This window comes from Lathamus discolor, chromosome 1, assembly GCF_037157495.1.
Source record: "Lathamus discolor isolate bLatDis1 chromosome 1, bLatDis1.hap1, whole genome shotgun sequence".
In the NCBI taxonomy this organism is placed as follows: domain Eukaryota; kingdom Metazoa; phylum Chordata; class Aves; order Psittaciformes; family Psittacidae; genus Lathamus; species Lathamus discolor.
In genome coordinates, this window is record NC_088884.1 from 11,879,649 (window position 1) to 11,895,241 (window position 15,593).

The 15,593-nt window shown below is 38.1% G+C and overlaps 1 protein-coding gene across 2 annotated transcripts; it reads left to right on the forward strand.

The window, feature by feature from the left end:
- Nucleotides 1-5: 5 nt before the first annotated feature.
- On the forward strand, nucleotides 6-12,764 carry PUS7L (pseudouridine synthase 7 like). Of its 2 annotated transcripts, none has more exons than XM_065691471.1 (8): nucleotides 6-1,048; nucleotides 1,720-1,879; nucleotides 3,545-3,740; nucleotides 5,419-5,517; nucleotides 7,025-7,106; nucleotides 9,054-9,331; nucleotides 10,946-10,999; nucleotides 11,624-12,764. In XM_065691471.1, the coding sequence occupies exons 1-8, from the start codon at nucleotides 160-162 to the stop codon at nucleotides 11,945-11,947; spliced, it is 2,082 nt and encodes a 693-aa protein (XP_065547543.1). In that variant the 5' UTR covers nucleotides 6-159; the 3' UTR covers nucleotides 11,948-12,764. The 2 variants fall into 2 exon arrangements, with proteins under 2 accessions (XP_065547543.1, XP_065547625.1); XM_065691553.1 differs by having other exon boundaries at nucleotides 1,801-1,879.
- The last annotated feature ends 2,829 nt before the right edge of the window (nucleotides 12,765-15,593 follow it).

The following is a 15,593-nucleotide window of genomic DNA, read 5'->3' on the forward strand; positions in this document are numbered from 1 at the left end:
CGCACTTCCTGCCCTCCTCACCCCGTTCTGCCCGCCGGCCTTTCAGGCACCGAAAACGGTAGTAGCTGAACTTATTTCATCACCCCCGCCTTTCCTCGCTGTCTCCCGTTGCAGGCGTGGCGGTGTGTGTGTCTGTGAGCACGGGAAGGCAGGGCAGCCATGTTTCCGTCCTTCAGTTACGTGACTGACCACACCGGCTTCCGTGGTACGATCAAAAACTCACCCAGCGATTTCATAGTGACAGAAATCGAGGTGCCCCAACACTTACTGAGGGATTCTCGGGCTGAATCGCTTCAGAAAGCCGCCGGAGAGCCGCTAGAGCAAAGTACCCCAGGCCCGCAGCAACCCAATGAGCTGAGCGCCGAGTCCCCCGGCCTGCTTGCCGAGGGCTGTCCCGGTGCCGTGCCTTCGGAGCAGGACACAAGCAGGGTAGGAGGCGACTGTTCGGCATCTCCTAACAAAAAGCAGCGCGAGGGTGAACCTGAACTGAAACCGGACCCTGGGGAAGGCCATATACTGGATTCCTTACTAGGGAAATCCATGAGTGAGCGGCTTCATCAGTTTGTCTGTGGTCTGAAGGACACATGGGACCGGGACAGGGATGCCGGGGGTGGCGGTGGAGAGCTCTCGCTGGGACCTGTACTGGACAAGAAAAGTCGAGCTAGCCTACACAGTGCTGTCAGGCAGCAATTCCCCTTTCTGGTCACTGTTACGAAAGGCAATGAAATGATTGTGAAAGGGAATGGAGATTACAGAGAGCTTTGTCAGCTCGTGAGCGAAAAGGAAACAAGCGATTTCTTTAAGTTTTTAGATGCAAAGCTAGAAAAGTCTACATTTTCTTTTGAGCCTGATGGGGACAAAGAGCACAGAAAAGTAGTTCACCACTTTATCAATAGAAAGTTTGGAAAGCTTTTAGAAACAAAGTCTTTTACTGTGTCAGATGTCAATGATCAGCCAAATATGTCAATAATGGTGCGTTTTCGAGAAAAAGGTTGGTCCAGAAAAAGGTCTGCTGGTGGCTTCAAGGAAAAACAAGATCTTTATACAGGTAAATGTTACATTTTTAGCGAAAGTGTCAGGTATTGTGGTGTTCTTTAGTACGGACTGAAACTCAGTCACTTTTATGTGACATCTAGGCCTGGTTGACCCATTGTTTATTCTGAAGTAAATCATTATTAATTGAACATAGTTACATCACTGGAGGATGAGATGAATGAATGGAGTTACTGCAGTGATATTAACACAAACTGTTCAGTGATAATAGTTACACTTTTTTCATTAGTACTGTAGTATTAACTCTGTGTTATTCCTCTTGTGCTAGATTTCCCTTGAAAGTAATTGTGTGATTTTCGAAGATGTACCTAAAAGTTGGACAAGTTAGTAAGGTCAAAATTGATTTATGGTCTTATTCCTTAAAGCAATTGATTTCTGATAGACAGTGTTTCTATCTCAATGCATGTTTACTGAATGGTGTTTATGAGGTACTATTTCTAAAGGCAGCAGAGGTTTCTGGTTGTTGTTAAGAGTTTTGTGTATTGTCTATTTTTCTTTCAATACTGAAAAAATTCCTTTTCCTTTAGTGTTGTGGAGTGGGAGGACTCTTTCTTTGCAGTTTCCATGCTATTAGTTTGAAGAGAAGAACCTGCCCATCTGTCATGGCAGAACACCTGTATGATTTACAAGTGCATATTCCTAATAGTTCTGAGATGGTTGTTTCAGCTTTCACCCTTCAGAAAGAAAACTTAGAAACACTGGAAGCAATCAGCTTTTTGGCTGCTGAACTTGGTGTTCTTCCTTCAGACTTCAGTTATACTGGCATCAAAGATAAGAAGGCGATTACTTACCAACCTATGGTTGTGAAGAAGGTGTCACCTGAGAGGTACTTACAGTCTGAGTGCATTCGGTTTAGCACTTATTTTTATATGTTAATAAGTATTAACATGGTACAATCTTCTGAAATGTTCTTATGGATGTGTCTTCTCATGTGTTACAGCACAGTGGAAATGGCTTTAATATTTTGTGGCTTTAGTGAATATACAACTTAGGGCTGAAGTCTCCAGTGCTGGAATTTGAAGAAAAGTCTTGCCTTTCTGTGTATTTTTCATAATACGAATATTTCATATCATCTGGGACACTGTCCTTCCAGTTCATGCTTATGGGATCCACTTTTCAGTTTCTTAAATACCATCCACTAGCTGGAAGTGAGAAAAAGCCAGTAGTACATGACAAGACAGGTTTCCATGTACTGGCAAAGTATTGTCTTGTGGTCCACATTCAACAACTTAAAAGCTCTATACAGCTACAAAACCAAAGAAAATCATTATAAATATACTTTGGACAGATACTGTCTCTGAGTGTTAAGTATGAACTTCTATGGTATCGTCCAATTTAGAAACATGAGACTAAATGAAGAAGCTATCACCAAACCTGAGGGCAGAAAATACATTTTGGATAATGTGTCAATAATACAGGATGTGATTTTCCATTTCTCATTTTGTTATTCTCTGTAGCCAATTCAGTGGATAAATATATCTGTGTATTAAGTTCTGCCATAATAATTGTAAAGAATTGTTTGAGTCAAAACCATAACTTATTTCTTCCCCAGCGTTAACTTTCTTGTGGTTTTTGGTCTTAGTAACGAGGTAGACTTTACAAATAAAGGAAAGTAGAATGTATGTTTCTAGGATTCATTACTGACAGAAATATATATCAATAGTAAATTTCAAATGCATCCTAAGCAATAAGGCCATTTAGTTCAAGAGATAATTAACAAATCTTTACATTAATATTTAAATGATCAAGCAAAATAGTTAAATGCTTCCAAGCCACAAGCATAATGGGGAAAAGAAATAATAAATGCTTCCAAGCCACAAGCATAATGGGGAAAAGAAATAACATTTATAAATAAATAGTTTTTAAAGTTATTAAAATATTGGTTAGAATAGAAGTTCTTATGCTGAAAGTTTCCTTTGGTTTGAATGACTGTTACTTATACATAAGAACAAAGAGGCTGAGTGGATACTTTAAAGGGCAAATACTTGAACTGCCAGCTGTGTTTCCAATTGCAAGCACACCCAGAGAATGGGTGCACTGAGTTTGTTTTTGTTAAGGCTGACCAAGAAAGAACAATTGTGTTTTGGAGTCTGCAAGAGCACATTACTTTTTTTCTCTCTCTCTCTTTTTTTTTTTTTTAATTAATGAAGAGCAGACTTTGAAACTGAAGAGTAAATTATTTGTTTTTTCAATAGAAAATGCAAAATTCCGTGCAATTGCCTTGAGAAAATTCAGTGAATTGCTTGATTCTAGTATCTGTCAAGCTACAGACTGTAAATGCAAATGAAGAAAGCATTGAGAAAGTATTTCTGGTCTATAAAATTTAAGACTTCTATCTCTGATTTTATTTGTTTTTCTCATAATAATCTGCTTTAAATCCCCCTTTTCCCTAAGTGTTTTTAATTCTAGTACAAAGATGAAGAAGGCATTTATTAGAAGTTGGATAGCTTTAGTAGGGGTGGTTCATGATTTCTCCCAATTATTTATGCAGGTTGAAAGAAATTGGAAGCAAAATGGAAAAAAAAGGTATCAGAATACACAACGTACATTCAGCATGCCAGCACCTGAGACTTGGTCAGCTGAAGGGCAATCATTTTGATATAGTTGTGAGAGATCTTAAACACCACAGTCATGACTGTTCTGCAGATTTGAAAATGAGAATATCTGAAGCAATGGAAAATGTTGAGGTAAAAAAGCCTTGTGGTTCCCAATAATGAGCAGAGTTTTAATTCTGTGCTGCAAAAACCAAAACAAAACTTTTAAGGAAAATGCTTGAAATAGCACAAAATAGCACAAATAGCACAAAACCTGTTTCCCAGTTTTGATGCTTTTTACAGTTTTATGTCTTTCCTGCATTACTTAAGGAATCAGGACTAAACCTGCCTTCCAAGGAGGGACCGTAAGTGAATTAATTCTGTGTTACAGACTGCAGGCCCCAGAGTGATTCAGCAAAACAGATGTGAAATTTAGAAGCAGATTATGGATGTATCAGCTATTGTTGCACATACTTAAGGCCAGCCGAAGTGGTGGGTTTCACTGTGGCTGTTGACAAGGTGAAAGAATATAGTTACACATGTCAACTGATTGCCTCTTTTGGTCGTGCTAGGAACATGTATGGTTGGCCCAGGTGAAAAACTGTAATGGCATAAATACATGTGAAATATCTGTAGCAGAGAAAGAAGATCCCTGAAATTCAGTGGATTTTGATTTCTGTTATCGTTCCTCTTAGAAGAAAACCCCATCATCAGACATTCTTAAGCTCTTTCTATGAGTTACTACTCATAGAAAAGAAAAACTTTAGGTGTTTTGTGCAGCAGTAATTTTCTTACCTTATCTTTCTAAGTAATAACTGTAATATAAATTACTGTAAGAATGTTAATCCAGCAATGAAGACTTTAATGCAAAATACCCATTATGCAAAAGCAAAGTACATTACATGTATTCTGTAAGTTAATTTTCTTACTGAATATAGCATTCAGCTGCTACTTTAGTGTTTCTCTCTCTCTGCTCCACCTGACTTTTTGTTTTGGTTTTTTTTTGTTTTGCTGTTTGGAAAATGAACACAAATTCCTATGGTTGTGTGTGTTGCTTTATGAGATTTAACTTACTGGTCAATGAGTGACAGAACCAGCATGTGTGTTAAACCAAAATACGGATTTTTCATCTTCCGTGGAAACAAAATCACTTATGGGACCTCTGGATGTCTAAAGCAAGGTTATAGGGTTTGAACTGAATAACCATTTCCACAACAAATAACCATTTATTTTCTTGCTCGTCTACTCCGTGCATACTTACTATTTTGTAGACAAGGATGTTCTCATTGGGTCACATGGCTGTGATTTTACTGCCCACATATGACCTATAACTCCTCGGGAGACTTAAAATCCCAATTAGCAGAAGTGCTAACTCTTGATCTTTACTATTGTAATAATAATAGAAAGGATCTCATGAAAAAAGATGAGTATTTTTAAGAAAAAATGTCCAACAGTGGTTACTGTTCATTATCTGTGCTAATCATGTGCTATCATGGCTTGAGTAGAGATTTCAGAATCTGTGCACATGAAAAGCTCAATTACATTGGCTGTGTTTATAAGGATTAACTGCCTAGAAATAATTTTGTTTCATTTACCTATTTTTTGTGAAAATAAAGACAATGATAGAACTTGGTTGTCTTTTTAGGTGCTTCTAAATTAGGTGCTACAATATTGTAATGAATCATAAGTCATGATTTTGGTACATACTGCTTTTGATTAAAATAGTTTGTATGCATTTTGGATGTAAATGTAGATGTGTGTTGTATGCTTACTCTTACTAATTGTACGTGGCACTTCCATGCTTTTAACGTATTTATTCTTTATCTTTTAGACAAAAGGTTTTGTAAATTACTACGGACCTCAACGATTTGGACAAGGACAAAATGTACAGACAGATCAAATAGGATTGGCTTTACTGAATGAAAAAATGGTATTTTCATTTTGTAATCTAAGTAGCTACTGTCAAGTTAATTTCACATTGGTGTTGCAGTATCTAGAGCTGGAGTTGACCTTCCCAGTGATGAATTTCATTTGTGAGCTAAGCCCATATATGTGCTGGAAATAATTGCCAGATCAGTTTTGACAACAAAGTAAGTGTGAAGATCTCCATACTGAAACAAAACATCTTTTTTAAAGAGTAGGTGCAGCTTTAAATAGTTCAAGAAGTAATTTTTCTGTCTATAATTGGTATGTGATTGCCATCATCCTCGTGCCCCTTGGCAGAAAAGTATCTGCATTCCATAAAAGATTTGAACACTAAATTAAGCAGTGTTTATTCATGGTCCTGATTGCCTGCTGACTTGTAGCCTCTTATCCTGCTAAGGGTCTATATGCCTTTTTAAAATGTCACAAGATATTGCATAGAATCGTAGGAAAGGATTTGCTTTTTCAATACCAGAGTAACTTAAATGCTCTATAGAAGAGATTGCTGCTTTCCATTATTTCTTGGCTACTGTCCCAACTTCTTATTTCTGAGTGATTGCTCCTGTGTAAGCTAAGGAGACCTTATTTCTTAAGTAATAATTCTTAAGATAAGTCATATACTTTTCAATGTATATTGTATATACTTGGCACAGGTGTAAAACAGAATCAAACATCACATAGGCAAATGAATACTTGAGTATCTTTTTCATGTAATTTGTTTTGATTCTGAGAAAAGTCAGGAAAACTTATCCTCCAAATGTAAGAGGAATCAAGGTTTGAGGACAGCCCAGAAAAGTTACTGTTGATGTATCTCATTTTGAATGAGCAGTTGGTACGCATGTGCCAGTCCCTGAAGTGTAATGATTTAAATCTCTAGTCTTAACTCAGTTACTTTTAAATTTAAAACATGTGGGACCTCCTATTTATATTAAAATTGTGCCATTATGGGCTTGTACAGTCCTGTGCAGAGGAGGACAAGAACCAGCTGTCATGGGTTAGCGTAAGTGCCAGCAAATTACGTGTCTCCACTGGTGCTGCAAGTAGCAGGGGTTAGCATAGTGTTTTCCTTGTCACGGTGTCATCTAATCTAATACAGATCTAAAAAAAAATGTTGTCCCTCTGTGTGAGACTGTGAGAAGTGGTCAGTCTATGTTTTGTATAAAATATGCAGGAAGGAAAGAAGGAACCTTCCTGTTCAGGATTCTTGATGGCATTAAAAAGTGAAGGAGTTCTAACTGAATGTTCGAAAAGAGTGACTGATTTCTCATAGAGCTGTGAAAGCTGCCTTGTGTCTTCTGTGTGACTAAACCCTTTCTTTAACTTGAGAAGGAATGGAACCATACTGGTTTGCTGTTCATGGCATCTTCTGTGAAAGGAAGAATTTGCCTTTGACCCTAAAGAACTGATATAATTGTGAGAGTTTGCAAAATGTGTTAACACAGAATTGGATGCATGACTCTTTAGTTGACAATAGTTAAATTCAAAAAAGTACAAATTACTAATGTTCTTTAAAGGTGAAAGCTGTGAAGTTACTATTTACACCTGAAGATACTGATGACCCTGTAAACAATGCAAGAAGATACTTTCTTCGAACTGGTATGTCCATCTAAATTGTCTGTGTATTTTTTCAGGGTCAGTATTGTGAGGGAATAAGGTGTTGCTGCACAGAGAGGTACTTTTTATTTTGCTGCTACTTTATAATTATATAATATTTATAGTAATATATAGAATCATAGAAGAGTTAGGGTTGGAAAGGACCTCAAGATCATCTAGTTCCAACTCCCCTGCCATGGGCAGGGACACCTCACACTAAACCATCCCACACAAGGCTTCATCCAACCTGGCCTTGAACACTGCCAGGGATGGAGCACTCACAACCTCCCTGGGCAACCCATTCCAGTGCCTCACCACCCTAACAGGAAAGAATTTCTTCCTTATATCCAATCTAAACTTCCCCTGTTTAAATTTTAACCCATTACCCCTTGTCCTGTCACTACAGTCCCTGACGAAGAGTCCCTCCCCAGCATCCCTGTAATTATTATATAATAATAATCACTTGCAGGTTATTACTCAGTAGAGTTGCACCGTTAAAAACTAGGTGATGATGAGGCCCTGAATATGCACAGTAGTGGAAAACTAATGTACTTCAGGTGCAAGACAGTATAGAAAAAACACCGTATAGCATAATGCTGGAAAAGACTAAGATAATTTTATCAAAGCACTTCTAGCCTCCTTCCATCTGTCCTTCCATCTGTATATAGGAATGAGGCACCCAGCTTATACTCAGAAGTTAACAGATGTGGGTATCTAATCTTGCATCTCTTTAATTATGTATCTCTTCCATACTTTCCTGTGATCTACCTTCTTTCTGTCTTGACCTGAAACAAAATATGTCAAAAGCGGAAGTGTGCTGAATAAAATGCTGTTATATTTACTTGTTTCATCATTCAATTTAAGTTTCTCTCCAAAACTAAAAATTTTGGGAGTTGTTCTTGACTTCAGATACATCTTTTCAAATATTCCACATCTATTAACCAGCTTATCACTGTAGATTGACAAAACAACTGTGATAGCTGGACTTGAAGAAAAAATTCCTGACAATGAGGGTGGTAAAACAATGGAACAGGTTGCCCAGAGAGGTGGTAGATGCGTCATCACTGGAGGCATTCAGTGCCAGGCTGGATGTTGTTCTGGATAACCTGCTCTAGTTGAATTTGTCCCTGCTCATTGCAGGAGGGTTGTACTAGATGACCTTTGAAGGTCCCTTCCAACCCATACTACTCTATGATTCTATGACATATGGCTTAAATAGACGCAGATACATACTTAATTTCACAAAAAAGTTCAGATGAATTGTTCTGTGCTGTATGTTGTTGTATGATGCATGGAAAGACATTGATGTAGACTCTGAGAAACAGCTGCTTGCCTTTTTCTGAAAGCAAAAGGTAAAAGGCTATGCAAAAGGCTTCATCAGGTAATCACTTATAATTAGAAAATATGTAGACCATAAGATTTTGAACTTAGAACATTTATATATTGTAGTACAAATCTGATTATGTGTATTTTCATCTTGGTTGGGGCTCAAGCTTCCCAGTGGGCAATTCAGTCTGTACCTTTAAAATAAATACATGTTTTTTACCCCATATGAATACATTGATGTGAAGTAGAGGTTTAATGCTCTTTTGTAGCTTGATTTTTAACTTCAGTTACCTGGTCTAAAACCAACTTCATACTGATGAAGTTTCTAAAGAAAAAAATCAAAACCTCCCAGCAAAATACCAAACCTCAAATGCAGATAAACTGATTATCAGCTAGTTTAGTTTATACTGCATGAAAAAGAATAGAATTCATGGGACTGTGTTGATAGGCAATTTGTCTAACATGACGCATTAAAGGAAAGGAAATAATAACCTAAAGGTCAGCATAAAAGGCTGACACCTTTTTCTCTACCTGATTGTTTCATCTTCTTAGGTGTATTTTTCCCTGGTACGTAATATGTGAAAAATCAGGGAGTACTTACATGGTTATTTTTGTTTATATCAGAAGATGCAAAGGGTGCACTTGTGATGCTGCCAGAATTTAAAGTGAGAGAGAAGATGTTGCTACGAGCTTTACATCGCTATGGTGTAAATCATGAAGGTTGTACCAAAGGATGGCTCAACATTCCTCATTCCATGCGCATATTCTATGTCCATGCTTATTGCAGTAAAATTTGGAATGAAGCAGCATCATATAGGCTGAAGATTTATGGTTCGAAAGTTGTTGAGGGTGATCTTGTTTTCTCAGAAGAAAATGCTGAAAATATTTCCTTGAATGACAAGGTGAGTCTTCACAAAATAGTTCTTTAAAAAAACCTGAAAAAGCTTAATGCACTTGAATTCATACTAGACACACTCTAATGTTTTTATTTTAGTTCATTCATTAAAATATTTAATACTAGTTCCAAAGATGAAAAAAGTGATGCAGCTTTTTCTTATTTACCATGAATGGGCATATAAACTATGAATGTCAGAACTGATACCTGTAAGAATTTAGTCTGCATGATATATCACACTCATCTTAGGATCTGACTAGGAAAAAACTTCAGAGTGGACTCTGTGTGGGCCTGTATTACCATCCAGTCTTGAGTCTTTCTGTCTGGGTCAGATCTTCCCGTTACGTATACTGAATGGTGAAAGATGCATCAGGAAAGCCCATGGTCAGGCTGAACTGTCAATCTCGTTGCAGGTACGCTGCTGAAGCATGTTTAGCACAATTTCAGATACTCAGGCAATTAGATGGATGGTGGGTCTAAACTGTTAGCAGCAGTCTGCTTAAAAAAAGTAGTAAAGGGTAAAGGAGTGCTTCTGCTTGCTCACAGGGTAGCCTGCGTGCTGTGCATGGTGCCATGGGTGAGCCAGTGAGCAGAAGCCAGTAGTAGAGTGTCTGTTCCCTGGTCTTGGCATGCTGAAGTCCATTCTGAAGCCTTCTCTCCTTTCCGGGTTAGCAGACCTTTTACTTATTATGGAAACATTTGGGTCTCTTCTGCCCTGTAACAAGTGATGGGACAAGAAGAAACAGTCTCAAGTTGTGCCAGGGGAGGTTTAGATTGGATATTAGGAAAAATTCCTTTACTGAAAGGGTTGTCAAGCACTGATACAGTTTGCCCAGGGAAGTGGTTGAATCACATCCCTGGAGGTATGTGGTGCTTAGGTACATGGTTTAGTGGTGGACTTGGCAGTGTTAGGTTTACAGCTGGACTTGATGATCTTAAGGGTGTTTTCAAACGTAAATAATTCTATGATTCTTTCTCCTGATCATCAGACAAAGCATAGAATTTTGCAGTGTTTTATTGCAAATTTCCTGGGTGTGGATGTAGGCAGAACGTGTCTGATTTCTTTTGGGTGAACATCTTACCAGTTTGAAAGCAAGATCATTTGAAAGGCTACTGAATAACCTCCAGTCCCTGTAGAGAGGCTTCTGTTTCCACTGCAGTTTTTCTTCATCAGTATTTTGAGAGTGAATGTAAATAAAACAAGTAGGTCAAATAAAATGAAAAGCAGAGGTAGCAAATTCAGTGTTGAGTTACTGAGTTTAATATAGCTCTATTACTATTTAATATAAAATATTTTTCTTAGTTATTTTTGCTTTTGCTGATGTAGCACAAGATTGCATTGACACAGTTAACTTCAAACTCGAAGAATATGAGCTTGGAATGATAGTTTGCTAAGTAGTGGTAGCTAGCATCAGGAAACATTTAATGCCATTTACCAGTAAACAAATTACTTTATATTAAGCATCTCTACTGTTTTTCATACCTGAAATAGATTATTGTCATTGTCAAATAGCCTTAGGATCCTTTACGAGTTTGGGAGTGCAGTGCATAATTCCTAAAATAAAGTGGATGGTTTATTTTTAAAAAAGCTTTTTTTTTTTCTTCTTAAATGTCTTGTCAGGTTCATGTAGTCACGGCTGCAGAAGAATTGGCCAACAAATACTCTATAAACCAAGTAAGTCTGTATGAAAAATTCCGAGTTGTTGATCTCTTTGTTTAAATGTGTTGTTTTAAAAATAATGGGATTAATTTCACTGGTGCGGTCTTCCTTGCCAGAAAGCACATTAAAGAGAATACACATGAACTAATCTCCACTCTCATAACAAACTAAAGAGTTTTTACTTTGCAGTGGAAATATGTACAGTGTCATTTGCGTTGTGGCACTTCAATTTATCTTGAAGCTGAATGTAAATACTTAGAAAACTTTTTTATTCTACTGGGTAAAACACTCGAGCAGCTGATGTTCTAATTTTTGAAGGTGCGGGGTGCATAGTTGTGAATTTTTACAGAGGCAACTTAAAGTCTTTATTGAGGTGTCTTTCCCAACAAGTAAGGAAATTCACGTTAGTATATTTCTAGTTTGTTTTAGGAATTCTGGTTCACTGACTATTTTTCCTGCTTTAATTACATCCAAGATACCTGCTTTACACAGCTTCATTTCACCAGAGAAGCTGCTGTTTTACTATGTTATGCCCCCAAACACAAGATATAGGCACATTTTAAATTACAATCACATTTATTTAAAGGGGACTTGGTGGGCTTTATTTCAAACATATTTGTCATCTTTTTTTATTTGAAGGTGGTTCTTCCAGTGGTGGGACATAGTATCAAGTATCCCAGTAATAAAGTTGGGCAATGGTACCATGAAAGGCTTTCTAAGGATGAGCTGCAGATGTGCAAATTCAGAGTGTCTCCTCTACAGCTGAATATACCTGGATGCTACAGACCCATCTTGAAAAAAGTTCAGAATTTGTCATATTTTTTTGAAGTCAGTGAAAAAGGAATCAAAGTTGAAGACAACCATCTGAATGAATCAAAAGTCTCTCTTCATATATCATTCGACCTTGATCCTTCATGTTATGCAACAGTTTGTTTAAGAGAAATAATGAAATGTGATTTTTAAGATTGGAGTTAATGAAAGACTGTAGGAATATAATACAATGGTGATATGTACAATGCCAAGAAAATAAGGGAGAATAACAGGTTCAAGCCAGGAACGGGAACAATTTGTAGATTGAGATTCATATTGCTTAGGAAAATAAGCCCACTCAAAACCTTTGGAATGTACCAGACATTCCAAACCGTAAATGGAAACCTTTGGATGCATTGGAGTAAAACTATGTTTTATGCTAGGCAGGTCTAACAGAACATGAAGAAACTATGGGCTGCAAGCATGTATTTCATGTTTGCATAGACATCTGCCTTGCAAAGTTAAACCCTGGAAAAATGTTTGCAGTAAAGAAATGCACCCTTTATTTCATAATCTTTTTTTTATAAAGTGGTTTATACTAAGTGCTGTTCAAGCAGTGTTACAAGTTTGCAGCCTATAGGTATCTAACTGAAAAGTTGCTGTACTGAGGTGCATTAAATATGGTTTTGTTGTGTGCAGGTACTAAGTAAGTGTTAAAAGTCCTGAATCAACAGTGATGAGTTTGATGAATTCTCCAACTAAGTTAATGCCAAGGATTCCAGGATTAAGTAGTGCATAGCTGTTAGTTAGAGCCTATTCAAGTAAGCTCATCAAGATGAGGTGAGTAATTAACATAGCTGCAAAACCATTCATATAAAACCAGACCCCTGTTTTACTGTTTACAGGACTCTATTGCTGTGAGGCCTTATGGTAGCAAAAATATGTTAATGGAACCATCCCTGGAAAAAAGCTTTTGTATTTTTTTTGTCTTAGTTTAAAAAAAAATAATAAATTAATTGTGATAAAATGAGTGGATCTGTGAAGAAGGGGAGAGCAGAAAATGACATTTACTTTAACGAGGTGTTTGACACTGTCCCACAATATTCCTGAAACCGAGTTATGGCATGGATGTCTGGATGGGTGGATAGCCAAATGGGTAAAAAAGGGGATTGGATGATGCAGCTCGGGGAACAGCAGTTAATGGGTCATACCCTACCCAGAGTGAGTATCACTAAGGGGTCTCCTGAGCCCTATGCTGTTCAATGTCTTTGTCAGTAACCTGGACGAGAGGATGGAGTTTCCCCTCCTAGAATGTGCAGATGAATCCAAACTAAAGGAACAGATGGATATTCTGAAGGATCAGGCTGCCATTCAGGCCAACCTATATGTGCTGGAGGAGCAGGCCAACAGGAACCTTATGACATTCAGCAAGGATAAATGCAAAGTGCTGCCCCCAGGAAGGAAGCACCCCTGCAGCAGCCAGACTGGGGAGCAGCTCTTTGGGCATGGGTCTGGGGGACCGGTTGGCAGCTGAACATGGGCCGATTGTATGCGTGGCAGCAAGGGTGACCAGCAGCCTCCTGGGACACAGACAGAAGACGGAGGCGAGGGATTATGTCTCATTTTTCAGCACTTTTTGGACCACATTCAACTTTTATGTCCATTTGTGATCCCCCGCACAAGAAAGACATTAAAAAAATAGAGCAAGTTCACCCAAGGGTTTCCAAGCTATTTGGGGACTGGAGCCCCTGCCGTTTGAAGAGACACTGAAGGAACTGGGATTCTTCAACCTGGAGAAGACATACTTTAGGGGTGGAACCAACAGCAGCTTCCCAGTACTTATGGAGAGGTTAGCAAATAGGTGGAGCCAGGCTCTTCAGAGTAGTGCACAGCAGGAGAACAAGAGGCAGTGAACATAAATTTAAATGAACACTTTTAAACTTTCCCCCCATGAGGACAGTCAGGCTGTGGAACAGGCTGTCCAGAGACTCTGCAGTCCCGTGTGAGGAGGTTTCTGAGACCCAATGGGATAAAGCTCTGAGCAGCCTGGTCAGAGCTCAGAGGTAACCCTAATTCGTGGAGGCGGTTGCACTAGAGACCAGAGGTCTGTTCCAACCCGGATTACCCTGTTACCCTGCGCAGGACATTGCAAGTGTTTATTCAAGCTGTAGATGGCAGTATGACTACGGCAAAGTCTACTCATTTGTAGCGAGTAAGAATCAGTAATACGCATTGAATTCTATTTATGGCATCAGTCTTTCAGTTGTTGCTAACAGCTGAGTAAGGTAAATCTCCAAACACTGATAAATAGATGTAGAATTATAAGAACAGGAAAAATAAAATTACAGAAATATACTTCACATGCTTTCAGTGCTTGTATAAAACCATGCAGCAATGAAGAATCCAGATAAATCACTGCATCACTGAAGAAAATTACTCTTTAAGTCTGCATAAGTAATTAAAAATTTGACCCTTAGCTTTTATAAGGGAAAAGAGACTGTCAGGCAAACAATAGCTATAGAGCCACTGCAGGTGACTTACAGTGCTTGCTGTATTACGGTGCTTACTATACACCTCAGGTTTATGGTATAGAGCCATTTCCCTGCCATGACCCATCTGGGACAGCTTTGTTTCTGTCTTCGCTTGTCAGTATCATCTCTTTTGTCTTTCACCTGCCCTTAAAAATACCCCTCTTCTGGAAAAGTATTTTTAAATCAAGCTGTTTTGGTACAGCACAGCTCACACAGATTTGTTCTGTGGCCACTGACGTGGTAAAATGCTCCAGTGCATACAGGAAGCTGCATGCAGCTGCAATGACCAGAAGAAATAAATTAGCACCGAAGTTCTTTTTAAAAAGACTATTGTAGTCTTCTTCAATGTCACTCAAAACAGCCTTGACAACTATCTCATCACATACAAGATTCGAATACAGAAAGAATTAGAAGTTGAGCCCTGATGAGGGAAACCACAAAAGGTCAGATTAAAGGTTTTTGACTGAAAGGCATGCTATTTTAAAATAAAAGATCAGAAGGTGGTGTTAAAAGAGTTCCCCTATAATAATTTTAGGCTCATTTGTCAGTACTTCCATTGAACACTAAAAGGACTAATCTTCTTAAGCAAATCATTCTTTCAGCAACTTTAAGGTGAAAGAGCTAATTATGTGTGTCCATGGGTTAAATTCCTGTAGTAGAAATACTCTACTGGGGAAAAGTCAGTTTGCCATTGGAGTCTTTATATAGCAAACATCCTTCTTATTTCAGTTGGCATTTGTTTGTAGTTAATTCTCTTAATCCTAGCAGCTATTTTGCAGGTTTGTGTACACGAACAGCTGAATCCAGAGGGTTTATATAAAAGCAATAGTCACCTCCCTGAGTATAATCTATATAAGCAAAACATCTGTGCCCCTGCATCTAGAAATGATTATCATTGTGCACTGACCTGAGTTTAAGGGAAAGATAGGTGTGTTAGTCATCTCTCATCTTACTAAGCACTTCTATTGCTACCATCCTTTTCTGAGAAGCCTTAGCACTTTGCTAATGCTAATGAAGATGGGTCTCTGATTCTGTTTCTAACAAAAGGGGTTTTAAGTTCAATGGCAGTTGATTTTTTTTCAGCACAGATGATAGATAGTTGGGCATTTGAATGGGAAAATCTGTGAAATCCTATTACCTTTAATTCATTACAAATTTGACAACTAGTATTATCCGCAATGAGAATGTACAAATTTTCAGGTCTTTTGGAATGAGGTGGCTTAAAATCACATTCCTATCATAAAGGCAGTTCAGAAGCCAGGTAGATGTGTGATTATTGGCCCAGCTCGCTCATTAAAACTCCATTAATTCCTCTCTTAGTGGCGGTG